At 43.3% G+C, this 27,730-nt stretch overlaps 1 protein-coding gene across 2 annotated transcripts in view; it reads left to right on the forward strand.

Moving 5' to 3' along the window:
• Positions 1-8,340: 8,340 nt before the first annotated feature.
• myom3 (myomesin 3) overlaps positions 8,341-27,730 on the forward strand; it is a 78,182-nt gene continuing 58,792 nt past the window's right edge. For both annotated transcript variants that reach the window (XR_005042478.1, XM_021595286.2), the window contains exons 1-2: positions 8,341-8,625; positions 12,600-12,726. Coding sequence is in view for 1 of the 2 variants with exons in the window: in XM_021595286.2 (XP_021450961.2) it covers positions 12,620-12,726 (107 nt within the window). In the remaining variant the exon portion in view is untranslated. The remainder of the gene's footprint in view (positions 8,626-12,599; positions 12,727-27,730) is intronic.

The raw sequence follows: 27,730 nt of genomic DNA on the forward strand, positions 1-27,730 counted from the left end.
TTCTGTTGAGCTACATTTTTTTTTTTACAGTTGTTAGAGACCTTTAGCACGGTTCCAAACTTAGACTATCCTCTTTCTTTAAACCACAGCCTGTATACAAATTAAAAATGTAGTGAAAATGTAGTGAAAGAGACTGCAATCATCCTGACAATGCGAGAGGTGGAGTAAGGATATGGGAAACTGTCCAGCCCCTTGGCGGGTATTGCAGACTTTTATTCTTAATTTGACTGTTTCCCTTTGAACAGATGTCAAGACTATTGAAGCTGTGTTCACTTGCAACAACACTCTGACATTGTCACGTTCTGACCTTAGTTCCTTTTTTATGTCTTTGTGTTAGGTTGGTCAGGGCGTGAGTTGGGGTGGGTGGTCTGTGTCCTTTTTTCTATGTTGTATTTCTATGTGTTTGGCCTAGTATGGTTCTCAACCAGAGGCAGGTGTCGTTCGTTGTCTCTGATTGAGAATCATACTTAGGTAGCCTGTTTTCCCCATTTTGGTTGTGGGTGTTTAATTTCTGTTTAGTGTCTGTTCACCTGGCAGAACTGTTTTGTTTTCGCTTCGTTGTTATTTTGTGTAGTGTTCAGTTTCTTCAATTAAATTATGACCCACACTTACCATGCTGCATATTGGTCCGATCCTTCTTACTCCTCCTCAGATGACGAGGGATATCGTTACAGACATAAACTCCACCTTATCTGTCAGACATTCCCTCTACACATCCTCTCCTGCCTTCTTCTCTCCATACCCAAGAAGAAGAGAGAGAGAATTGCAGTGATGACCCTCTGGTCTCATCTAACATACAGTATTCCCGAATCTCCATGAACTTTCTCAGCGGATCCCAAAATTGTTTTTTGAATAAAGTGCAAATTGCATTTCAAACTGAATTGAAAAGTGTCACCGCCTGCTCTCGATCAATTGACGCAGTGAGAGTTTTACTCACTTAGAAATTATTTTCAGGTATTAATAACCTGATGTTAGCTCGTACTGACCCTATCGAAGGATAATGATTACATCAACCTCTCCTCACAAACGAAACAGCCAGGTGGAAAAGCCAGCATTGTATTTTTCAAAAAGTGCAACAAGGAGACGATGGATGGAAAATAAAGAGTTTATCTAAGAGAAATACAGTTCCTAATACTTTTTTTGCTCTTTGGTGTTTCATAACTTCTTACATATTACATAAAGATTACTTAATAGTTCCTTTGGGAGTTGAACTCAAACCTTTTGTTCCAAATTTTGATGGGCTCACTTAGCATATTCTCTGATCTGAGGCAAAAGGCAGCCTCTCAAAGAAGATACAGCTTGACGGGGTGGGCAAACTCAATTTCCTTTGAAGTAATGAAAATCTTATCAGCTAGCGTTTGAAGACTTTGATGGGCCTAAACAAGGGGAACGGGTACATTTTGGTATCTTTTACAACACACTATCACCCCAATAGTCTCTCTTGGTAGTGGCTATCTTTTTTTCTACTTCCGCACATTAGGTTCCGCTCAGATAAGGTGGACCAATTAAAAAAAAATCAAATCAAATTGTATTAGTCACATGCGCCGAATACGACAGGTGTAGACTTTACAGTGAAATGCTTACTTACGAGCCCCTAACCAACAAAGCAGATTCCCCCCAAAATATGGATAAGAAGAAGAGATAAAAGTAACAAGTAATTAAAAGAGCAGCTGTGAAATAATAACAGCGAGACTACATACAGAGGAGTACCGATACAGAGTCAGTGTGCGGGTACACCGGTTAGTTGAGGTGGTGTGAACATGTAGGTAGAGTTATTTCAAGAGAGCAGTGGTGTAAAGAGGGGGAGGTGGCTAGATGTTCATATTTTCTTTGACTAGATGGCTTGGGGGTAGAAGCTGTTTATAAGCCTCTTGGACCTAGACTATGACTATGAACAGTCTATGACAAGGGTGGCTTTAGTCTTTGACAAATTTTAGGGCCTTCCTCTGACACCGCCTGGTATAGAGGTCCTGGATGGCAGGAAGCTTGGCCCCAGTGATGTACTGGGCCGTCCGCATTACCCTCTAAGTGCCTTGTGGTCGGAGACCGAGCAGTTGCCATGCCAGGCAGTGATGCAACCAGTCAGGATGCTCTCAATGGTGCAGCTGTAGAACCTTTTGAGGATCTGAGGACCCATGCCAAATCTTTTCAGTCTCCTGACGGGGAATAGGTTTTGTTGTGCCCTCTTCACGACTGTCTTGGTGTGCTTGGACCATGTTAGTTTGATGGTGATGTGGACACCAAGGAACTTGAAGCTCTCAACATGCTCCACTGCAATCCCATTGCTGAAAATGGGGGCATGCTCAGTCCTCTTTTCCTGTAGTCCACAATCACCTGGCCTTCTCCCTATTGGCTGTCTCATCGCTGGTGGTGATCAGGCCTATCGCTGTTGTGTCATCGGCAGAAAACTTAATGATGGTGATGGAGTCGTGCATGGCCGTGCTGTCATGAGTGAACAGGGAATACAGGAGGGGACTGAGCACGCACCTCTGAGGGGCCCCTGTGTTGAGGATCAGCGTGGCGGATGTGTTGTTACCTACCCTTACCACCTGAGGGCGGTCCGTCAGGAAGTCCAGGATCCAGTTGCAGAGGGAGGTGTTTAGTCCCTTCGTTTATTGATGAGCTTCAAGGGCACTATGGTGTTGAACGCTGAGCTGTAATCAATGAATAGCATTCTCACATAGGTGTTCATTATGTCCTGGTGGGAAAGGGCAGTGTGGAGTGCAATAGAGATTGCATCATCTGTGGATCTGTTAGGGCGGTATGCAAATTGGAGTGTGTCTAGGGTTTCTGGGATGATGATGTTGATGTGAGCCATGGCCAGCCTTTCAAAGCACTCCATGGCTACAGACGTGAGTGCTACGGGTTCGTAGTCATTTAGGCAGGTTACCTTAGTGTTCTTGGGCACAGGCAGTATGGTGGTCTGCTTGAAACATGTTGGTATTACAGACTCAGACAGGGAGAGGTTGAAAATGTCAGTGAAGACACTTGCCAGTTGGTCAGTGCATGCTCGCAGTACACGTCCTGGTAATCCATCTGGCCCTGCGGCCTTGTGAATGTTGACCTGCTTAAAGGTCTGACCTGTTTAAAGGTTACTCACATTGGCTGCGGAGTGCGTGATCACACAGTCTTCCGGAACAGCTGATGCTCTCATGCATGTCTCAGTGTTATTTGCCTCGAGGCGAGCATAGAAGTAGTTTAGCTCGTCTGGTAGGCTTGTGTCACTGGGTAGCTCTCGGCTGTGCTTCCCTTTGTAGTCAGTAATGGTTTGAAAGCCCTGCCACATCCGATGAGCATCAGAGCCGGTGATGTACGATTTGATCTTAGTCCTGTATTGACGCTTGGTCTTTTTGATGGTTCGTCAGAGGGCATAGTGGCATTTCTTATAAGCTTCCGGGTTAGAGTCCCGCTCATTCAATGCGGTGTTAGTGCCAGCCTCTGACTGTGGTGGTATGTAAACAGCTATGAAGAACACAAATGAAAACTCTCTCGGTAGGTGTGCGGTCTAAAGCTTATCATGAGATACTCTACCTCTGGCGAGCAATAGCTCGAGACTTCCTTAGATATCTTGCACCAGCTGTTATTTACAAAAATACATAGTCCGCCGCCCCTTGTCTTACCAGATGCCGCTGTTCAATTTTGCCGGTAGCGGCAACATTATGTTCAAAATAAGTAAAAAAATAAGTTACAAACAACTAAAATAAACAAACAAAAAAACACAATCAGCTGGGGGCACGTAAAACGTCTGCTTTCTTCTCCGGCGCCATCTTACTTACTTTAGCTTTGCACCATTGAAATACAGTGTCTTGCGAAAGTATTCGGCCCCCTTAAACTTTGCGACCTTTTGACCACATTTCAGGCTTCAAACATAAAGATATAAAACTATTTTTTTGTGAAGAATCAACAACAAGTGGGACACAATCATGAAGTGGAACGACATTTATTGGATATTTCAAACTTTTTTAACAAATCAAAAACTGAAAAATTGGGCGTGCAGAATTATTCAGCCCCCTTAAGTTAATACTTTGTAGCGCTACCTTTTGCTGCAATTACAGCTGTAAGTCGCTTGGGGTATGTCTCTATCAGTTTTGCACATCGAGAGACTGGACTTTGACTTGGCCATTCTAACACCTAGATATGTTTATTTTTGAACCATTCCATTGTAGATTTTGCTTTATGTTTTGGATCATTGTCTTGTTGGAAGACAAATCTCCGTCCCAGTCTCAGGTCTTTTGCAGAATCCATCAGGTTTTCTTCCAGAATGGTCCTGTATTTGGCTCCATCCATCTTCCCATCAATTTGAACCATCTTCCCTGTCCCTGCTGAAGAAAAGCAGGCCCAAACCATGATGCTGCCACCACCATGTTTGACAGTGGGGATGGTGTGTTCAGCTGTGTTGCTTTTACGCCAAACATAACGTTTTGCATTGTTGCCAAAAAGTTCAATTTTGGTTTCATCTGACCAGAGCACCTTCTTCCACATGTTTGGTGTGTCTCCCAGGTGGCTTGTGGCAAACTTTAAACGACACTTTTTATGGATATCTTTAAGAAATGGCTTTCTTCTTGCCACTCTTCCATAAAGGCCAGATTTGTGCAATATACGACTGATTGTTGTCCTATGGACAGAGTCTCCCACCTCAGCTGTAGATCTCTGCAGTTCATCCAGAGTGATCATGGGCCTCTTGGCGGCATCTCTGATCAGTCTTCTCCTTGTATGAGCTGAAAGTTTAGAGGGACGGCCAGGTCTTGGTAGATTTGCAGTGGTCTGATACTCCTTCCATTTCAATATTATCGCTTGAACAGTCTTCCTTGGGATGTTTAAAGCTTGGGAAATCTTTTTGTATCCAAATCCGGCTTTAAACTTCTTCACAACAGTATCTCGGACCTGCCTGGTGTGTTCCTTGTTCTTCATGATGCTCTCTGCGCTTTTAACGGACCTCTGAGACTATTACAGTGCAGGTGCATTCATACAGAGACTTGATTACACACAGGTGGATTGTATTTATCATCATTAGTCATTTAGGTCAACATTGGATCATTCAGAGATCCTCACTGAACTTCTGGAGAGAGTTTGCTGCATTGAAAGTAAAGGGGCTGAATAATTTTGCACGCCCAATTTTTCAGTTTTTGATTTGTTAAAAAAGTTTGAAATATCCAATAAATGTCGTTCCACTTCATGATTGTGTCCAACTTGTTGTTGATTCTTCACAAAAAAATACAGTTTTATATCTTTATGTTTGAAGCCTGAAATGTGGCAAAAGGTCGCAAAGTTCAAGGGGGCCGAATACTTTCGCAAGGCACTGTATATGCATGGCTCGTCGCTAATTAAGTTTTGTTCTGATCTGACAGTTTGATTGAGGAGCAAGCTGGACTCTGTTTCTCACACAGTTGCCTGATATGATGGCAAGATGCCAACTTTGCCCATGAAATATAATGCTAATGCTAAATTGATGTCTTTCAACAACTACAAAAACCAACACACAGGATGAGAAGCTTCATGTCTGGTAGCCCATGTTTGGTAAGTTTATTAGGTTGAAGATACAGAGCAATTTTTGGTTTACAAGCGAAAAAGACATGTTCGAGTAATGTTCGTGCACCCTCTCAACTAAAAGCCCCCAAGCAGATAGCTGTAAACGGATGCCGGGATCTTGACAAACGTAGCAGTGAGTGAGTCATGACCATGAAAACACACAAGACTGATGGCTATAGCTATGCTCAACAAGTATATTATTCTTCTGGTTTAAGTAGCTCCATTTGTGATACTTTACCTTGCCTCGTTGGCTTGTTAGCTTGCGAGGTAATCAACCCTCAAAAGACATCTGCGATGTTGTAATGTTGACAATAACCATCTGATTACCCGTTTTCTGACTTCCATGAACTGCATCTGAATTTGGATGTGATCGTATTTACTGCCATGCAAACAAACCGCTTTCTGATTCGGAACTGTGCTTGCAACTTTTCATGACGTAGCGGGGAAATGGGTCTTTGCACTGACAGTCAGTGCCGTTTACGATGAGGGACGACAATAATGTTTTCCATGAGCATGGCCTTATTTCTATTACAGCATGTTGGATAACTGTCATTCATATTCCATTCACCCAGTTCAACGTAACATCGAGAGGTTTAGGCTACTACATGATACTCTAGTTTTCCCTATACCCATCATGAGGTCGCTACAACCTATCCTATGAATTTACAACGTAGGTTCACACAGGTCGATTGAAACAGTTGAGATGACAGACAGTGACACATGGACAGATAGTGACACGTTCAATACCGTCTTTCACACTCTTACCTGCATCTAGCTTATCTAGGGTGTAATCATTAGTCCAACAGTTGCAAACAAGAGTTTCGATTGGACAAATTCAGGTATTTTTATCGCCGTTTCGATTGCTTCCGTTTAAGAAACGTTTTCAACAGAATCAGTGGAATAAATACACCCCTGATCAAAACAGCCACATTGTATTCCTTCTAACTTCTATGCACTCTCCTCCTCTCACCTTTTCCCTTCGTTTGTAGACTTCAGTGAACAACACATCAGCTGTACGTGACCAGGCGGAAAAAAACTTACACAGCCTACATCGTTACACACAGCCTACGTCGTTGTCCCCATGTTAGCTAAAGTAACGTCCTAGTCAACATAGCTAATATAACTAATGTGTTAGTAAACCCGCTACAATCATGCAGTAACGTTACAGTTTATAGTCAGTAAGCAGTTACACCAGCGGGCTTGAGGATGTGGAGTGCCATGTCGACAGCGGGTGGGTGTCATATTGGAGAGAGTTGTAAAAGAGGGGTCTCATTAGAATGTCCAAATAGTGGCATTTAACCATTGTAGCTATACAGCATGCCACTTTAAGCTGACATGTTAGTTAAGTGTCACCTAAATTGATGTGTCACTTGTATGTCACTACAATGGTGTATTTATAACATTACTGACTGACTGATCACTGATTTGTACGGTAAGTGGAGCTAGATTCTCCATTACAACAGGAACTAATAAAGCTGGTCTCTTCAGCTGCTTTGTTCTGGCAGGGGCAGTCCAGTTATTCTTAGTCAGACTGTCACTGGTGGTATATGATGAGAAGAGGGGGCTGGCAAGTCCAGCTTGCATTGTTTACTGATACACCAGAGGCAGGTGTGGACAGTAAATGCTTTAAATAACCCCCCAACCCGGCACACAAAGAGATGGCCTTGGATGAAGCCTCTTAGTGTCTTTTTAAACCCTGTCACACGGCATTGAACTAACACACACACGCATACACTAAAACACATGCAGACGTGCATGCACGCGCAAACACACACACACTAGAGCTGGGATGATAAACCAAAAAATGATCGACACCGACCATAGCGATCACAGGCATTTTGCTGATATCGTTCAGCAGTCAAATGTTATAGCGAAATAGATTTTTTGTCCATATCACCCAGCTGCCGTCTCTCTCTCTCTCTCTCCGGCCAGTCTGAGCTCCATGTTTAATAGTGTAGAACAGTGTGCAATCTTCAAGGACTAATCAGAGATCACTGTAAAAGGATAAAAGGAGACAGAGAAGGGGGGGGGGGGTGAGGGAGGAGGGGAAGAAAGAGAGGAACTTGGATCAGGGGAGAGACAAAAGTGAGTGAGAGGGGAGGGTGAGTGGAGAGGGGAGGGAGATACAGGCAGGAGAGGGGGGTTGATAGAGAAAGAAATCAAGGACAGAAAAGTAGTCTGCGAGATAAAGGGAGAGGTTTGAAAGGAGGAATGGCATGACTGGATCTCAGGTGCGAATACAAAACACTAATAACCCTTGTTCTTTGAGAGGGTGTTCAAAGCCAGTCTTTCAATAGAAGAGACCCAGGCTGTTTTATCTAGGCTCTGTCTTTACCCATCTCGCCCTTGGTCTCAATTATGAGGCAAGGCCATTATGGGGCCAGATGAAGAGGAACACAGAGAATGGACTAGCCCCCACCCCCCATTTTCTGTGAATGTTCAACTACCAATAGGTTTAAGATGATTTTGTTTTATAGACACGTTCACCACATAAAGTCAACCATATATTCACACTCATGCCAACCTGACAGATACTGATCAGACAGTTGGTGGAATACCTTAGGCATCGTTTCCCCTGTGGTCATTCCAGCTGCTGCTTTCAGCTGCCTAGATCATACAGTCCACTCAACCCTCAACCCTATTGTGTTGTTCTATTGTTGCTACTGTGGCATCCTTGGCCGCAGGTCTGCAGTGCTGACTGTAAGTCTATCTGGCTGGATGGCATTGGCCGGTGTGGGTGTGGGTGTGGGTGGGGGTTCGGGGTTTGGTGGTGGGGGCACCGGAGGGGACGTGTCAGTAGTCTATATTTACCACCTTGAGTGCATTGTGTTTGGCCACATTCTCTTCGTGAAGGACACTTTGTGTCCAGGTTCACCTTCACTGCTCATACAGGGAGAGGCAGAACGAGGAGCACCGGAGAGAAAGAATAGAGGTACTGTAAAGACAGGTGAGGCAGGGAGATTAAGAGAGAGAGAGACAGCAATTGAGAGAGACAGACAGTGAAAGGTGGACAGGGGACAGAGAGAGAGAGAGACGTGTGTCCTTCATGCTCATCTTGAGGGCCTGTGGAGTATAACCCTTTCTTCAAAGACAAACGTAAGTGGCTTTTTAATTCACCCTTACGGTACACCGTGATGTCATGATGTAATCACTTCCTATTTTCTTTCCAACGGAGTCTCATCCACAAGGACGTGTTAAGGATACATTGCAAGGGTCATAAACTTCACATGAATATATAGTGAAAACCAGTACTGGGAAAGTAACCCAATGACAATTAGCGTCTGGTGACTTATTGAGTAAGGGAGAATGATGGACTTTTAAATAAGCCAATGGCAGTGGTGCAAAGTACTTTAGTAAAAATGATTTAGAGAACTACTTAAGTTTCTTTTTGGGGTATCTGTACTTTACTTTACTATTCATATTTTGGACAACTTTTACATTTACTTCACTACATTCCTAAAGAAAAGAATGTAAGTTTTACTCCATACAATTTCCCTGCCGCCCAAAAGTACTCATTACATTTTCAATGCTTAGCAGGACTGGAAAATGGTTCAATTCACGTACTTATCAAGAGAACATCCCTGGTCATCCCTATCTCTGATCTGGCGTACTCACTAAACACACATGCTTCTTTTGTAAATGATGTCTGAGTGTTGGAGTGTGCCCCTGGCTATCCATACATTTTAAACAAAACAAGAAAATGGTGCCATCTGGTTTGTTTATTTGAAGGAATTTGAACTTATTTATACTTTTACTTTTCATGCTTAAGTATTTTTAAGTATATTTAAAACCAAATACTTTTAGACTTTTACTCAAGTATTATTTTACTGGGTGACTTTCACTTTTACTTGAGTCATTTTCTATTAAAGTATCTTTACTTTCACTCAAGTGTACTTTTTCCAACACTGGCCAATGGGATGGCATATGTGTTTACAAAAATGTTTGACTATGTTTCAGTGTTTGTATTATTTCTTAATTTTTCCTCAAATTCAGGTGGTTGAAAGTCATCCTCTTCCTCCATGGAGTAGCCTCAACGGCCTCCATATGCAAATAATTCATGTTACTATTATGCTGAGCTTTGCATAGTCTAGGACATTTCCCTTTGTCTCCACAAGAAGTAAGACAAAAAAAAAACAGAAATTGAGAGTGCATAACTATTCACCCAATTTTAGTCTTCTCTGACCAGAGTACCTTCTACCATATGTTTGGAGAGTCTCCCACACGCCTTTTGGTGAACACCAAACGTGTTTGCTTATTTCTTTCTTTAAGCAATGGCTTTTTTTCTGGCCACACTTCTGTAAAGCCCAGCTCTGTGGAGTGTATGGCTTAAAGTGGTCCTATGGACAGATACTCCAATCATATCTCAAGCTGGTTGAGTGTCAAAAGAGTCTCTACGTTTGGCAGCCTTCATGGATATGAGTTGAAATTACTCTCTCAGGACGATTAGGTAAAGCCCACGTGTTGTTCAGACAATCCATGATCTACCAAATAACAAATAATTCATCCCCATGTTACTTTGTCTTTTCTCATCAGAGAGTTGGACTGTGCAGTCTACTCAAGACATAGGGGCAATTGCATTGTGAGCAGAAAGAACATTACTCTCCACTTTCTCCACAGGGGTCCAGGTATCCAGGCACGCACCAGCTAAGACAGATGCATTTTAATACGCTGGAGGTTGACCTTTTTACCACCTGTGCACAAACAACCCTTTAGTTTTGCACAACAATGAGCTGTGAAGGGAAACCAGTGGGGATGCTATCCTGCTGAAGCGTTTGCCATCAGCCGCTTGCTAACGTCAGACCAGCAGGCTCACTGCAATGTCATTCAAAGCATTAAAGCATTAGACACTAGCCACTCGCTAACGTTAGCCCAGGTCGTCCAATGTAATTTGAACAGACCAGAAGGAAAAACAAATGAGGGTGTTTATAATGCTAACGCGCTAACACTGGTGACAGTTGCTTGTGGGGGTGGGTGAAGGAAGTTATCACTCAGGCTCTGGCCTGGTTCTGTTGGTTGGGCGAGCTGCACTGTCGGCCTCCCCCAGAGCAGGGAGTGATTAATGACTGCTTGGGTGGCAGGCAGCGGCATGGTGGCAGACCTGAACTAATGAATTATAACTCGCTCAATGGCCCACAAAGGGCCAGTTCATTTAACAGAGGCCCGAAGCACACCTTTCATAATGCCAGCTGCACCTGTCTTTACTTCAAACACAAAACAACGCATTGGATATGTGTTGTTGTTGTGCTAATACGATATTACAGGTTTTGGATGCATTTCCATTGACACCTGGCTATTTGAGATCCACCATGAGCATAATTACTATGGTCATAAATGTACATATTCCTCACAATGAAAGTGAAAAGAGATCTCTGTAGCGTTCCTTTGCGAGTCTCCGACATGTCAACTCACAGAGTGGTCCTACTGTTTTTTTTATTTTTTTTATTTCACCTTTATTTAACCAGGTAGGCAAGTTGAGAACAAGTTCTCATTTACAATTGCGACCTGGCCAAGATAAAGCAAAGCAGTTCGACAGATACAACGACACAGAGTTACACATGGAGTAAAACAAACATACAGTCAATAATACAGTATAAACAAGTCTTTGTGAGCAAATGAGGTGAGAAGGGAGGTAAAGGCAAAAAAGGCCATGGTGGCAAAGTAAATACAATATAGCAAGTAAAACACTGGAATGGTAGTTTTGCAATGGAAGAATGTGCAAAGTAGAAATAAAAATAATGGGGTGCAAAGGAGCAAAATAAATAAATAAATAAAATACAGTAGGGAAAGAGGTAGTTGTTTGGGCTAAATTATAGGTGGGCTATGTACAGGTGCAGTAATCTGTGAGCTGCTCTGACAGTTGGTGCTTAAAGCTAGTGAGGGAGATAAGTGTTTCCAGTTTCAGAGATTTTTGTAGTTCGTTCCAGTCATTGGCAGCAGAGAACTGGAAGGAGAGGCGGCCAAAGAAAGAATTGGTTTTGGGGGTGACTAGAGCGATATACCTGCTGGAGCGTGTGCTACAGGTGGGAGATGCTATGGTGACCAGCGAGCTGAGATAAGGGGGGACTTTACCTAGCAGGGTCTTGAGATGACATGGAGCCAGTGGGTTTGGCGACGAGTATGAAGCGAGGGCCAGCCAACGAGAGCGTACAGGTCGCAATGGTGGGTAGTATATGGGGCTTTGGTGACAAAACGGATTGCACTGTGATAGACTGCATCCAATTTGTTGAGTAGGGTATTGGAGGCTATTTTGTAAATGACATCGCCAAAGTCGAGGATTGGTAGGATGGTCAGTTTTACAAGGGTATGTTTGGCAGCATGAGTGAAGGATGCTTTGTTGCGAAATAGGAAGCCAATTCTAGATTTAACTTTGGATTGGAGATGTTTGATATGGGTCTGGAAGGAGAGTTTACAGTCTAACCAGACACCTAAGTATTTGTAGTTGTCCACTTATTCTAAGTCAGAGCCGTCCAGAGTAGTGATGTTGGACAGGCGGGTAGGTGCAGGTAGTGATCGGTTGAAGAGCATGCATTTAGTTTTACTTGTATTTAAGAGCAATTGGAGGCCACGGAAGGAGAGTTGTATGGCATTGAAGCTTGCCTGGAGGGTTGTTAACACAGTGTCCAAAGAAGGGCCAGAAGTATACAGAATGGTGTCGTCTGCGTAGAGGTGGATCAGAGACTCAACAGCAGCAAGAGCGACCTCATTGATGTATACAGAGAAGAGAGTCGGTCCAAGAATTGAACCCTGTAGCACCCCCATAGAGACTGCCAGAGGTCCGGACAGCAGACCCTCCGATTTGACACACTGAACTCTATCAGAGAAGTAGTTGGTGAACCAGGCGAGGCAATCATTTGAGAAACCAAGGCTGTCGAGTCTGCCGATGAGGATGTGGTGATTGACAGAGTCGAAAGCCTTGGCCAGATCAATGAATACGGCTGCACAGTAATGTTTCTTATCGATGGCGGCTAAGATATCGTTTAGGACCTTGAGCGTGGCTACTGTGCAATGTTAGATGATACATCCTCCTCCCTTCATCCCTCTCTCATCTCTCCTACCTCCTACCTCCACAGGTGTTGGTCAGGGGTTCACCATGGCAACCAAGACGCTGATGACACGGGTCCAGGAAGAGCAGTCCCACCAAATGTCCCATAGCATGGCACTGGCCTCGCAGATCAAGAAGAAAACCTTCACCTCCAGGTAAAGGCACCCTGGCACACACACCCTGCTTTGTCATCATACCATAGATCATGTTCATCCAATGCTTTTTATAAAAAATTAGATAGAATAAAGAATTTCCAGAAGATATCTAGTTGAATATGGTGCTCTGTATATACACTATATTTTACAAAAGTATGAGGACACCCCTTCACATTAGTGGATTCGACTTTTTCAGCCACACCCGTTGCTGACAGGTGTATAAAATTGAGCACAAGGCCATGCAATCTCCATAGACAAACAATGGCAGTAGAATGGCCTTACTGAAGAGCTCAGTGACTTTCAACATGGCACCGTCATAGGATGCCACCTTTCCAACGAGTCAGGTCAACTGTAAGTGCTGTTACTGTGAAGTGGAAACGTCTAGGAGCAGCAGAACGGCACCAGTATATTTAAGTGCTGAGTGCTGAAGCGCGTGGTGTGTAAAAATCATCTGTCCTCGGTTGCAACACTCTCTACCGAGTTCCAAACTGCCTCTGGAAGAAATGTCAACACATTAACTGTTTGGCGGGAGCTTCATGAAATACGTTTCCATGGCCAAGCAGTCGCACACAAGCCTAAAATTACCATGCACAATGCCAAACGTTGGCTGGAGTGGTGTAAAGCTCTCTGCCATTGGACTCTGAAGCAGTGGAAACGCGTTCTCTGGAGTAATGAATCATGCTTCACCATCTGGCAGTCCGACAGATGAATCTGGGTTTGGAGAACGCTACCTGCCCCAATGCATAGTGCCAACTGTAAAGTTTGGTGGAGGAAGAATTATGGTCCGGGGCTGTGAAGGTAAATCTTAACTCTACAGCATACAATGACATTCTAAACGATTCCGTGGTTCCAAATTTGTGGCAACAGTTTGGGGAAGGTCCTTTCCTGTTTCAGCATGACAATGCGCAAGTGTACAAAGTAAGGTCCATACAGAAAGGATTTGTCAAGATCGGTGTGGAAGAATTTGACTGGCCTGCACAGAGCCCTGACCTGAACCCAGTCGAATACCTTTGGGATGAATTGGAACACCAACTGCGAGCCAGGCCTAATCGCCCAACATCAGTGCCCGACCTCACTGATGCTCTTGTGGCTGAATGGAAGCATGTCCCCGCAGCAATGTTCCAACATCTAGTGGAAAGCCATCCCAGACAAGTGGAGGCTGTTATAGCAGCAAAGGGGGGACCAACTCCATGATATTGGAATGAGATGTACAAAAAGCAGGTGTCCACATACTTTTGGTCATGTAGTGTATCATACACTTACTTTATGGAAAACGGCTTGCATGGGAGTAAAGTACAGTCAATATTGCACCATCCAAGTATTACTGTATGTTACCGGATATGTGCATAGCTAGACAGATGAAAAGTGCTCTGTATATAATGGAGCCCTGTTTTGTTGTGGGTTGTGGGATGACATTAGAGCTTTTAAATAAGGACATGTAGCCAGTCGGGCAGTTATTGTGAGGTCATTGAGACAGCAGAGCAGTGACGCAGTGTGTGTCCGGGAGTGTGTGTGTGTGTGTGTTCGCTTAAGGGCAGTATTAGAGCTACACTCACGTGCACAAACACGCGGTACACACAAGTCCATGTGGAGAAAGTAGCCTTTGCATTACACTAATATACTGTATGCAGGCATACACATTCACATACACATGTCATTGAGACCCTCTCCAGAAAGAGAGACACGTTGCCGCTTCTATTGATTTACCTACGGATGGGCAGTCAACCTTGTCTGCCTCTCCCTGCCAAAGTCAGCCTTCAATCCCCAGAACAGCCCTAACTCACCACAGAGTCACCCATGCTCATATAAACACACACCAACCAACCAACATTGACTCAAAGGCTGCCCACACAAATTCTGCACACACATGTACAGACAGATGACTCACAGACACACACATGCTTTAAATAACCCCCCAAACCGGCACACAAAGAAATGGCCTTGGATGAAGCCTCTTAGTGTCTTTTTAAACCCTGTCACACGGTATTGAACTATCTTAACACACACACGCATACACTGCATACGTGCATGCACGCGCACACACACACACACACTGCATACGTGCATGCACGCGCACACACACACACACACACACACACCAAACCATTATGTGCATGGCGCCGTTAGGCTACCTTTTTACAGACTCCTAAACAATTGTGCTATTGTGTGTTTTTTTGCGTTAATTTAAATGTATTTTTTTGTACATACTGCTTCTGCCACCGTCTCTTATGACCGAAAAGAGCTTTGGGATATCAGTGCAGCGATTACTCACCTCGTAATGGACGAAGATTTTTTTCTTTAACGAGTCGGCCGCGAAGGATGTACTTCAGACACCGGACAAGGCCCAAATCCCCATCATTCGCATAAAGAAGAGACGGAGATATCGGGGGGGTAAGTCAGGGTGCCTTGTAAGGATCCGACGGTGAGTGGGTATTCCACCTCTGACATCAGTCCTATTAGCCAATGTGCAGTCATTGGATAACAAACTGGATGAGCTCTGATCAACACTATCCTACCAACGGGACATTAAAAACTGTAACATCTTATGTTTCACCGAGTCGTGGCTGAACGATAACATGGCTAACATACAGCTGGCTGGGTTCGAGGCACCAGCTGTTCCGGGAAGACTGTGTGATCACGCTCTCCGCAGCCGATGTGAGTAAGACCTTTAAACAGGTCAACATTCACAAGGCCGCAGGGCCAGACAGATTACCAGGATGTGTACTGCGAGCATGCGCTGACCAACTGGAAAGTGTCTTCACTGACATTTTCAACCTCTCCCTGTCTGAGTCTGTAATACCAACATGTTTCAAGCAGACCACCATACTGCCTGTGCCCAAGAACACTAAGGTAACCCGCCTAAATGACTACGGACCCGTAGCACTCACGTCTGTAGCCATGAAGTGCTTTGAAAGGCTGGTCATGGCTCACATCAACACCATCATCCCAGAAACCCTAGACACACTCCAATTTGCATACCGCCCCAACAGATCCACAGATGACGTAATGTATACTGCACTCCACACTGCCCTTTCCCACCTGGACAAAATGAACACGTGAGAATGCTATTCATTGACTACGGCTCAGCGTTCAACACCATAGTGCCCTCAAAGCTAATCACTAAGCTAAGGACCCTGGGACTAAACGCCTCCCTCTGCAACTGGATCCCGGACTTCCTGACGGGCCGCCCCCAGGTGGTAAGGGTAGGTAACAACACATCTGTCACGCTGATCCTCAACACGGGGGGGGGGGGGGGGGCTCAGGGGTGCGTGCTCAGTCCCCCCCTGCACTCCTGGTTCACCCATGACTGCATGGCCAAGCATGACTCCAACACCATCATTAAGTTTTCTGACGATGCAACAGTGATAGGCCTGATCATCGGCAATGATGAGACAGCCTATAGGGAGGAGGTCAGAGACCTGGCAATGTTGTGCCAGGATAACAACCTCTCCCTCAACATGATCAAGACTAAGGAGATGATCATGGACTACAGGAAAAGGAGGACCGAGCATACCTCCATTCTCATGGACAGTGCTGTAGTGGAGTAAGTTTAGTCATGGTCCAAACACACCAAGACAGTCGTGAAGAGGGCACGACAACGCCTATTCCCCTTCAGGAGACTGAAAAGGTTTGCGATGGGTCCTCAGATCCTCAAAAAGTTCTACAGCTGCACCATCGAGAGCATCCGACTGCAAGGCACTACAGAGGGTAATGCGTAAGGCCCAGTACATCACTGGGGCCAAGCTTCCTGCCATCCAGAACCTCTATACCAGCCTGTGTCAGAGGAAGGCCCTAAAAATTGCCGAAGACTGCAGCCACCCTAGTCATAGACTGTTCTCTCTGCTACCACACTGCAAGTGGTACCGGAGCACCAAGTCTTGGTCCAAAAGGCTTCTTAACAGCTTCTACACCAAAGCCATAAGACACATGAACATCTAATCAAATGGCTACCTGGACTATGTGCATTGAGCCCCCCACCCCCATTTTTACGCTGCTGCTACTCTTTGTTTATTATCTACGCATTGTCACTCTACCTCTACCTACATGTACATATTACCTCAATTACCTCGACTAACCTGTGTACCCGCACATTGACTCTGCATCGGTACCCCCTGCATAAGGCTACTGTTAATTTATTGTTGCTCTTTAATTATTTGTTATTTTTCTATTTTCTCTTTTTCTTTTTAAATATTTTCTTAACAGTTGTTTTTCTTAAAACTGCATTGTTAGTTAATAAGGCCTTTAAAGTAAGGATTTCACTGCAAGGTGAAATCCTGTTGTATATGTGATCATACTTCGTAACTATTGTGTGGTGTTTTTAACGAAAGGAATAACCAGCCAGTGGTCCCAGTTGATTGGTGTTTACTCTGATGATAGACACAAGAAAGCACATTAGATATGCAGGACAACAGTGTGTTGCGGTGGCAGGTAGCCTAGTGGTTAGAGTGTTGGGCTCGTAACTGGAAGGTTGCTCGATCTAAATCCCTGAGCTGACAAGGTAAAAATCTGTTGTTCAGGTCCCTGAACAAGGCAGTTAACCCACTGTTCTTAGGTTGTCATTGTAAATAAGAATTCATACTTGCCTAGTTAAATGAAGGTAAATAATAATAATAATAATAATAATGTTGATGGTTGTAGATTTGTGATTCAAAGCATGCATGTCAATATCAGACTGGGTATTTTGTTTTCAAACATCATAACAATGACAACCATTTTACACAATACAATAAAACCTGACGATAAACACAAGGAAGCACATTAGATGTGCAGGACAACAGTCTGTTGATGGTTGTAGATTTGTGATTTGTCTGTTAGCATGGAAATAACTGAGTTAGCAGGGAGCTAATGTGACCAATACAATTAGAGCATGCAAGCTAACTCGTTCTCATAGCAATAATATACAGTGCCTTGCGAAAGTATTCGGCCCCCTTGAACTTTGCGACCTTTTGCCACATTTCAGGCTTCAAACAAAGATATAAAACTGTATTTTTTTGTGAAGAATCAACAACAAATGGGACACAATCATGAAGTGGAACGACATTTATTGGATATTTTAAACTTTTTTAACAAATCAAAAACTGAAAAATTGGGCGTGCAAAATTATTCAGCCCCCTTAAGTTAATACTTTGTAGCGCCACCTTTTGCTGCGATTACAGCTGTAAGCCGCTTGGGGTATGTCTCTATTAGTTTTGCACATCGAGAGACTGACATTTTTTCCCATTCCTCCTTGCAAAACAGCTCGAGCTCAGTGAGGTTGGATGGAGAGCATTTGTGAACAGCAGTTTTCAGTTCTTTCCACAGATTCTCGATTGGATTCAGGTCTGGACTTTGACTTGGCCATTCTAACACCTGGATATGTTTATTTTTGAACCATTCCATTGTAGATTTTGCTTTATGTTTTGGATCATTGTCTTGTTGGAAGACAAATCTCCATCCCAGTCTCAGGTCTTTTGCAGACTCCAACAGGTTTTCTTCCAGAATGGTCCTGTATTTGGCTCCATCCATCTTCCCATCAATTTTAACCATCTTCCCTGTCCCTGCTGAAGAAAAGCAGGCCCAAACCATGATGCTGCCACCACCATGTGACAGTGGGGATGGTGTGTTCAGCTGTGTTGCTTTTACGCCAAACATAACGTTTTGCATTGTTGCCAAAAAGTTCAATTTTGGTTTCATCTGACCAGAGCACATTCTTCCACATGTTTGGTGTCTCCCCCAGGTGGCTTGTGGCAAACTTTAAACAACACTTTTTATGGATATCTTTAAGAAATGGCTTTCTTCTTGCCATTCTTCCATAAAGGCCAGATTTGTGCAATATCCATAGGATTGTTGTCCTATGGACAGAGTCTCCCACCTCAGCTGTAGATCTCTGCAGTTCATCCAGAGTGATCATGGGCCTCTTGGCTGCATCTCTGATCAGTCTTCTCCTTGTATGAGCTGAAAGTTTAGAGGGACGGCCAGGTCTTGGTAGATTTGCAGTGGTCTGATACTCCTTCCATTTCAATATTATCGCTTGCACAGTGCTCCTTGGGATGTTTAAAGCTTGGGAAATCTTTTTGTATCCAAATCCGGCTTTAAACTTCTTCACAACAGTATCTCGAACCTGCCTGGTGTGTTCCTTGTTCTTCATGATGCTCTCTGCGCTTTTAACGGACCTCTGAGACTATCACAGTGCAGGTGCATTTATACGGAGACTTGATTACACACAGGTGGATTGTATTTATCATCATTAGTCATTTAGGTCAACATTGGATCATTCAGAGATCCTCACTGAACTTCTGGAGAGAGTTTGCTGCACTGAAAGTAAAGGGGCTGAATAATTTTGCACGCCCAATTTTTCAGTTTTTGATTTGATAAAAGAGTTTGAAATATCCAATAAATGTCGATCCACTTCATGATTGTGTCCCACTTGTTGTTGATTCTTCACAAAAAAATACAGTTTTATATCTTTATGTTTGAAGCCTGAAATGTGGCAAAAGGTCGCAAAGTTCAAGGGGGCCGAATACTTTCGCAAGGCACTGTAGAAAAGTTCCCACTATCTAACAGATACTGTACACATACACAGTATAGTTGTTACGGGATTTTTCCGTCGAAGGAGAGCAGGACCAAAATGCAGCGTGGTTGAAATTCATGTTTGTTTTTAATAAGAAAACTATACATGAATAAACTACAAAAACGTAAACCCGAAACAGTCCCGTGTGGCACTGACACAGGAGACAATCACCCACAAAACCCAACACCAAACAGGCTACCTAAATATGGTTCCCAATCAGAGACAATGACTAACACCTGCCTCTGATTGAGAACCATATCAGGCCAAACACAGAAACAGACAAACTAGACACACAACATAGAATGCCACTCAGATCACACCCTGACCAAACAAAACATAGAAACATACAAAGCAAACTATGGTCAGGGTGTGACAATAGTGGTTAGTGATTTGGGGATCAAATCCCCGAGCTGACAAGGTAAAAATCTGTCGTTCTACCCCTGAGCAAGGCAGTTAACCCACTGTTCCCCGGGTGCCGAAGACGTGGATGTTGATTATGGAAGCCCACCGCACCTCTCTGATTCAGAGGGGTTGGGTTAAATGCAGAAGACACATTTCAGTTGAAGGCATTCAGTTGTACAACTGACTAGGTATCCCCCTTTCCCTATATACACATCCGGAGATATACACTACTGTTCAAAAGTTTGGGGTCACTTAGAAATGTCCTTGTTTTTGAAAGAAAAGCAAAAAAATGTGTCCATTAAAATAACATCAAATTGATCAGAAATACCGTGTAGACATTGTTAATGTTGTAAATGATTATTGTGGCTGTAAACGGCTGATTTTAATGGAATATCTACATAGGCGTACAGAGGCCCATTATCAGCAACCATCCCTCCTGTGTTCTAATGTCACGTTGTGTTAGCTAATCTAAGTTTATCATTAATCCTAATTGATCCTTAGAAAACTATTTTGCAATTATGTTAGCACAGCTGAAAACTGATGTTCTGATTAAAGAAGCAATAAAACTGTCCTTCTTTAGACTAGTTGAGTATCTGGAGCATCAGCATTTGTGGGTTCGATTACAGGCTCAAAATGTCCCGAAACAAAGAACTTTCTACTGAAACCCATCAGTCTATTCTTGTTCTGAGAAATGAGGGCTATTCCATGCGAGAAATTGTCAAGAAACTGAAGATCTCATACAATGCTGTGTACTACTCCCTTCACAGAACAGCGTAAACTGGCTCTAATCAGAATAGAAAGAGTGGCAGGCCCCGGTGCACAACTGAGCAAGAGGACAAGTACATTAGAGTGTCTCGTTTGAGAAACAGACGCCTCACAAGTCCTCAACTGGCAGCTTCACTAAATAGTACCCGCAAAACACCAGTCTCAACGTCAACAGTGAAGAGGCGACTCCGGGATGCTGACCTTCTAGGCAGAGTTCCTCTGTCCAGTGTCGGTTCTTTTGCCCATCTTAATCTTTTCTTTTTATTGGCCAGTCTGAGATATGGCTTTTTCTTTGCAACTCTGCCTAGAAGGCCAGCATCCCGGAGTCGCCTCTTCACTGTTGACGTTGAGACTGGTGCTTAAAGCTGCAATATGTACATTTAGGGCGACCCGACCCGATCTGTTTCTTTGAAAGCAAGTCTAAGAAGCAGCAGATCTGTTCTATGTGCACTATTTCTATGCTTCCATTATGAAGTTTTGTTTTTGAGGCTTTTATTTTTGTTTTTTTACACCAGCTTCAAACCGTGTAAAATACAATATTTTTGCAGTTGAGACACAACATCATCATCATAATAATAATAATAAATTACAATTGTCGAATGCTTTTCATTAACAGATGTAAATCACAAAGTTCTTTGCATTGAGAGCAACCATTAAAATAAAAAAGCTTTAAAAAAGGACTATAAACTTTCAAAGATGGTTTAGTACTATACAAGATACAGAAAATAATGAAGGAATCGACAAGGACAAAACAACAGAACTCTAAGCTAACATATAAGACCAACAACAGACACCAGACAGTGCTCTTGAATATAGGGTGGGTCATTTCAATCGTAGAAATATAATTCATATATCCTGTCCCTTCAGACCACTGCAGTTTAGCTGGTACACCATTGAAATGTAAATTGAATTGAACATTTCACTTCTAATTACTACCACAAATATGGCATCCGGTCCACCCACCATTAAATGTCCATTTCTGTTCTATTATCTATATTTCTATGATTTCAATAGGTTTCTTGTGGAGGATTGACAGTATAATTTAAAACAACAGACATTCCAATTCAAGTCAACATTCTCTGTTAAGTGCCCTCTTATACCCCTATAAACAGTAAGGAGAACACTTGCTGTTTGGGAGGCAAGTCGAGACAATAAAGTTGTAAGGCATCTTAAAGTAATAGGAGAGGTGCTAACTTTTGCTCAACTTTTATCCACAAGGGTCCATTACACTTTAACAAGAGCAACTACCGCTGCATCCAGGAGATATTCTGAGAGATAATGCTTGTATCAGGTCTTAATGTGGGCTGCTTGGCCTATTTTCGGGGTTTTGAATTGCCCCACGCTACAACACATTTCTGAAAGTCTGAGTTTATTTCCCCCACAAAGTGAATACAGCCAGCTAATTTATGTAGCAATATTGCTTCAGGCACTCCTTTCAGAAAGAAAGACTACTTGTGATGACAATGCAAATTGTTGTGACTTCCCGTTTTATTTTGTTTATTTGCTGGGACAGTTCCCCTTTTTCAAAGAGCTCAGAGAGAGCAACTTCTGCTTTTTCTTTTGTTTGGTTCCTGGACTGTTCCGCAGCGTGCAGAGAGAGAGTGATAGGGTGTTGTTGAATAATGTAGCATGGAGCCTAAGGCTGGACAATATCACTCTGGCTCTGGTCCACTAAGCACACACAGTAAATAGAGGCCTGCTCATTCAGAAAAGTGTGTGGTTTCGATATTGATATCATTACTCCCCAAAATGTTGCTGAAAAACAACACGAGGGGGGAGAAAACACACTAGCAAATCTTTACAGAGTTATAGTGTAAATGCATAGATGATATGCTTTCAAAGGGATCAATATTAATGCATCTCTTTCCAATATAGAACAGGATACATGGGCATCCTATGAGATACACTACATGACCAAAAGTATGTGGACACCTACTTGTCCAACATCTCATTCCAAAATCATGTGGTTAATATGGATTTGGTCCCCCCTTTGCTGCTATAACAGCCTCCACTCTTCTGGGAAGGCTTTCCAACAAGAGCATCAGTGAGGTCGGGCACTGATGTTGGGCGATAGGCCTGGCTCGCAGTTGGTGTTCCAATTCATCCCAAAGGTGTTTGATGGGGTTGAGGTCAGGGCTCCGTGCAGGCCAGTCAAATTCTTCCACATCGATCTCAACAAACAATTTCTGTATGGACCTCGCTCTGTTGCCATAAAGTTGGAAGTACAGAATCATCTAGAATGTCATTGTATGCTTTAGTGTTAAGATTTTCCTTCACTGGAACTAAGGGGTCTAGCCCGAACCATGAAAAACAGCCCCAGACCATTATTCCTCCTCCACCAAATTTTACAGTTAGCACTATGGTAGCTATGGTTTTCCTGGCATCCGCCAAACCCAGATTCGTCCGTCAGACTGCCAGAGTCCAACTGACGGCGAGCTTTACACCACTCCAGCCGAGGCTTGGCATTGTGCACGGTGATCTTAGGCTTGTGTGCAGCTGCTTGGCCATGGAAACCCAATTCTTGAAGCTCCCAAAGAACAGTTCTTGTGCTGACGTTGCTTCCAGAGATAGTTTGAAACTCAGTAGCGAGTGTTGCAACCGAGGATAGATGATTGTACGCGCTACGCGCTTCAGCACTTCAGCTGAGACGTTGTTGCTCCTAGACGTTTACCACTTCACAGTAACAGCACTTACAGTTGACCGTGGCAGCTCTAGCAGAGCAGAAAAGGTTGACGAACTGATTTGTTGGAAAGGTGGCATCCTATGACGGTGCCATGTTGAAAGTCACTGAGCTCTTCAGTAAGGCCATTATACTGTCAATGTTTGTCTATGGAGATTGCATGGCTGTGTGCTTGATTTTATACCCCTGTCAGCAAACGGGTGTGGCTGAAATAGCCGAATCCACTCATTTGAAGCGGTGTCCACATACTTTTCTATAAACATAATCATGTAAAAAATACAAGTAAATAGCTGTAGTCAAGTAAGTCTTTCCAACATAGAACAAGCCACAAGAACATCCTATTACGTAAAATATACCAGTAAAAAGATGTAGGATCTTAATTTGAGCCAGTTTGCTACAGAATGAAAACAATCTTGCAGCAACAGGAAATGTGAATTATTTTGTGGATTATAATTAATTTTAAAAAATTGTAGGGGTTGATACATTTTTTTGTTTGGTCAGATTAAGTCAGATTTTTTTGGGTGGACATTATTAACTTTAGAAGCCTTTGTAAACCTCAAAGTACACTACATGTTTACATTTCCTGCCATGCAGGAAAATTCTCAGCAACAAAAGAGTGATCAAATGACGATCCTACTGTATGGATTCATTAGCTGCCCTGTCTTAGAGATCTACCCAATGGCTTTCACTGTTTTTCCCTTCACGCCTCGGAGACATTTAACAATGTCTTGTTGGCTGTACCGAGACAAATACACCCTCTGCACCTGGTTTCACACCTCCCTGTAACAGGGTGAAAATGAGCTATCCAACCAGCCTAAGGCAAGTCTATGGAATAATAGCTTGTTTACACAAGTACCCCAAGGACAAATTTGATCTCAATCTTTTTGTTCGTCCATCCAGATTGCAGACCTGCAGGTTAGTCTAATTTAATAACTCCAGATGAAACAGGAACAGTAGAAATCGGGCCCTGCTAAATATGAAGGCAGATTTGAATCGAGACAATGAGGGTGGCTGGCTGTGATCCCTACTAAACCCTCATTGGTATCTGCTGGGTATTAAGGGCCTTTGTGTGCTCATGTGGAACTGCTACTCCTCTGCCCACTGTTGTGCCACTGCAGTGTCGAATCAAATCAATTTGTCACACGCCTCGTAGACAACAGGTGTAGACTTACTTATCAGTGAATCAGTGAAACGTATACTTACAGTGAGGGGAAAAGTATTTGATCCCCTGCTGATTTTGTACGTTTGCCCACTGACAAAGAAATGATCAGTCTATAATTTTAATGGTAGGTTTATTTGAACAGTGAGAGAATAATAACAACAAAATCCAGAAAAACGCATGTCAAAAATGTTATAAAATGATTTGCATTTTAATGAGGGAAATAAGTATTTGACCCCTCTGCAAAACATGACTTAGTACTTGGTGGCGAAACCCTTGTTGGCAATCACAGAGGTCAGACGTTTCTTGTAGTTGGCCACCAGGTTTGCACACATCTCAGGAGGGATTTTGTCCCACTCCTCTTTGCAGATCTTCTCCAAGTCATTAAGGTTTCGAAGCTGACGTTTGGCAACTCGAACCTTCAGCTCCCTCCACAGATTTTCTATGGGATTAAGGTCTGGAGACTGGCTATGCCACTTCAGGACCTTGATGTGCTTCTTCTTCAGCCACTCCTTTGTTGCCTTGGCTGTGTGTTTTGGGTCATTGTCATGCTGGAATACCCATCCATGACCCATTTTCAATGACCTGGCTGAGGGAAGGAGGTTCTCAACCAAGATTTGACGGTACAAGGCCCCGTCCATCGTCCCTTTGATGCGGTGAAGTTGTCCTGTCCCCTTAGCAGAAAAATATCCCCAAAGCATAATGTTTCCACCTCCAAGTTTGACGGTGGGGATGGTGTTCTTGGGGTCATGGGCAGCATTCCTCCTCCTCCAAACACGACGAGTTGACTTGATGCTAAAGAGCTCCATTTTGGTCTCATCTGACTACAACACTTTCACCCAGTTGTCCTCTGAATCATTCAGATGTTCATTGGCAAACTTCAGACAGACATGTACAGTGGGGCAAAAAAGTATTTAGTCAGCCACCAATTGTGCAAGTTCTTCCACTTAAAAAGATGAGAGAGGCCTGTAATTTTCATCATAGGTACACTTCAACTGTGCCAGACAAAATGAGGGGGAAAAATACAGAAAATCACATTGTAGGATTTTTATGAATTTATTTTCAAATTATGGTGGAAAATAATTATTTGGTCAATAAAAGTTTATCTCAGCCACGTTTCATCTTCAATGCCCTTGCTGATGGAAGGTTTTCACTCAAAATCTCACGATACATGGCCCCATTCATTCTTTCCTTTACACGGATCAGTCATCCTGGTCCCTCTGCAGAATAACAGCCCCAAAGCATGATGTTTCCACCCCCATGCTTCACAGTAGGTGTGGTGTTCTTTGGATGCAACTCAGCATTCTTTGTCCTCCAAACACGACGAGTTATAAGTTATATTTTGGTTTCATCTGACCATATGACATTCTCCCAATCTTCTTCTGGATCATCCAAATGCTCTCTAGCAAACTTCAGACGGGCCTACACATGTACTGGCTTAAACAGGGGGACACGTCTGGCACTGCAGGATTTGAGTCCCTGGCGGCGTAGTGTGTTACTGATGGTAGGCTTTGTTACTTTGGTCTCAGCTCTCTGCAGGTCATTCACTAGGTCCCCCCATGTGGTTCTGGGATTTTTGCTCACCGTTCTTGTGATCATTTTGACCCCACGGGGTGAGATCTTGCGTGGAGCCCCAGATCGAGGGAGATTATCAGTGGTCTTGTGTGTCTTCCATTTCCTAATAATTGCTCCCACAGTTGATTTCTTCAAACCAAGCTGCTTACCTATTGCAGATTCAGTCTTCCCAGCCTGGTGCAGGTCTACAATTTTGATTCTGGTGTCCTTTGACAGCTCTTTGGTCTTGGCCATAGTGGAGTTTGGAGTGTGACTGTTTGAGGTTGTGCACAGGTGTCTTTTATACTGATAACAGGTTCAAACAGGTGCCATTAATACAGGTAACGAGTGGAGGACAGAGGAGCCTCTTAAAGAAGAAGTTACAGGTCTGTGAGAGCCAGAAATCTTGCTTGTTTGTAGGTGACCAAATACTTATTTTCCACCATAATTTGCAAATAAATTCATAAAAAATCCTACAATGTGATTTTCTGGATTTTCTTTCCTCATTTTGTCTGTCATAGTTGAAGTGTACCTATGATGAAAATTACAGGCCTCTCTCATCTTTTTAAGTGGGAGAACTTGCACAATTGGTGGCTGACTAAATACCTTTTTGCCCCACTGTATATGTGCTTTCTTGAGCAGGGGGACCTTGCGGGCGCTGCAGGATTTCAGTCCTTCACGGCGTAGTGTGTTACCAATTGTTTTCTTGGTGACTATGGTCCCAGCTGCCTTGAGATCATTGACAAGATCGTCCCGTGTAGTTCTGGGCTGATTCCTCACCGTTCTCATGATCATTGCAACTCCACGAGGTGAGATCTTGCATGGAGCCCCAGGCCGAGGGAGATTGACAGTTATTTTGTGTTTCTTCCATTTGCGAATAATCACACCAACTGTTGTCATCGTCTCACCAAGCTGCCTGGCGGTGGTCTTGTAGCCCATTCCAGCCTTGTGTAGGTCTACAATCTTGTCCCTGACATCCTTGGAGAGCTCTTTGTTCTTGGCCATGGTGGAGAGTTTGGAATCTGATTGATTGATTGCTTCTGTGGACAGGTGTCTTTTATACAGGTAACAAACTGAGATTAGGAGCACTCACTTTAAGAGTGTGCTCCTAATCTTAGCTCGTTACCTGTATAAAAGACACCTGGGAGCCAGAAATCTTTAAAATGCAAATCAATTTATAACATTTTTGACATGCGTTTTTCTGGATGTTGTTGTTGTTATTATTCTCTCACTGTTCAAATAAACCTACCATTAAAATTATAGACTGATCATTTCTTTGTCAGTGGGCAAACGTACAAAATCAGGAGGGGATCAAATACTTTTTTCCCTCACTGTATTGGTCCTTGTGTGTGTGTGTTTGTGTGTGTGTGTGAGAATGACATTGGCCTAGCTCGAGATAGCTGAGAGGCACAAGAGATGCACTTTTGAATTAGAACCACTACTGCGTGCTTCTGTCACAAACAGGCACAGAGCCATGGCTACTGGTGCGTCCCCTGAAGGTCCATGACACCATTTGTTTTTTAAAGAAAAAATTGTTACATGGGAAATGATGGCATGTGATCATGCAACAGCAAATGAATACAATGCTGCTGCGTCTTAATTAAGCACATGTCTACACAACATGCACTGGATTCATAGCCAGAGGTCAACAAACAATCCTTATGATTAGTGACCCTGTTGCAATTGTTAAGAGCTGGGTTGTATTCATTAGTCCACACCGTATCAAAGTGTTTTGAAACAGAAAACTAAAAAAAAAAAGCTTTTCCTATTGGACAAGTTCTGGTTGTCCCTTCCTGTTTCATTTTTTTATTTTTTTTGTTAATTGCCAAATGAATATGACCCTGGGGTCAAAACATTGGCCGTTCGTTCCTCCTGGCTCTACAACCTCCCCACA

This window comes from Oncorhynchus mykiss, chromosome 3 (genome assembly GCF_013265735.2).
Source record: "Oncorhynchus mykiss isolate Arlee chromosome 3, USDA_OmykA_1.1, whole genome shotgun sequence".
Taxonomy (NCBI): Eukaryota; Metazoa; Chordata; class Actinopteri; order Salmoniformes; family Salmonidae; genus Oncorhynchus; species Oncorhynchus mykiss.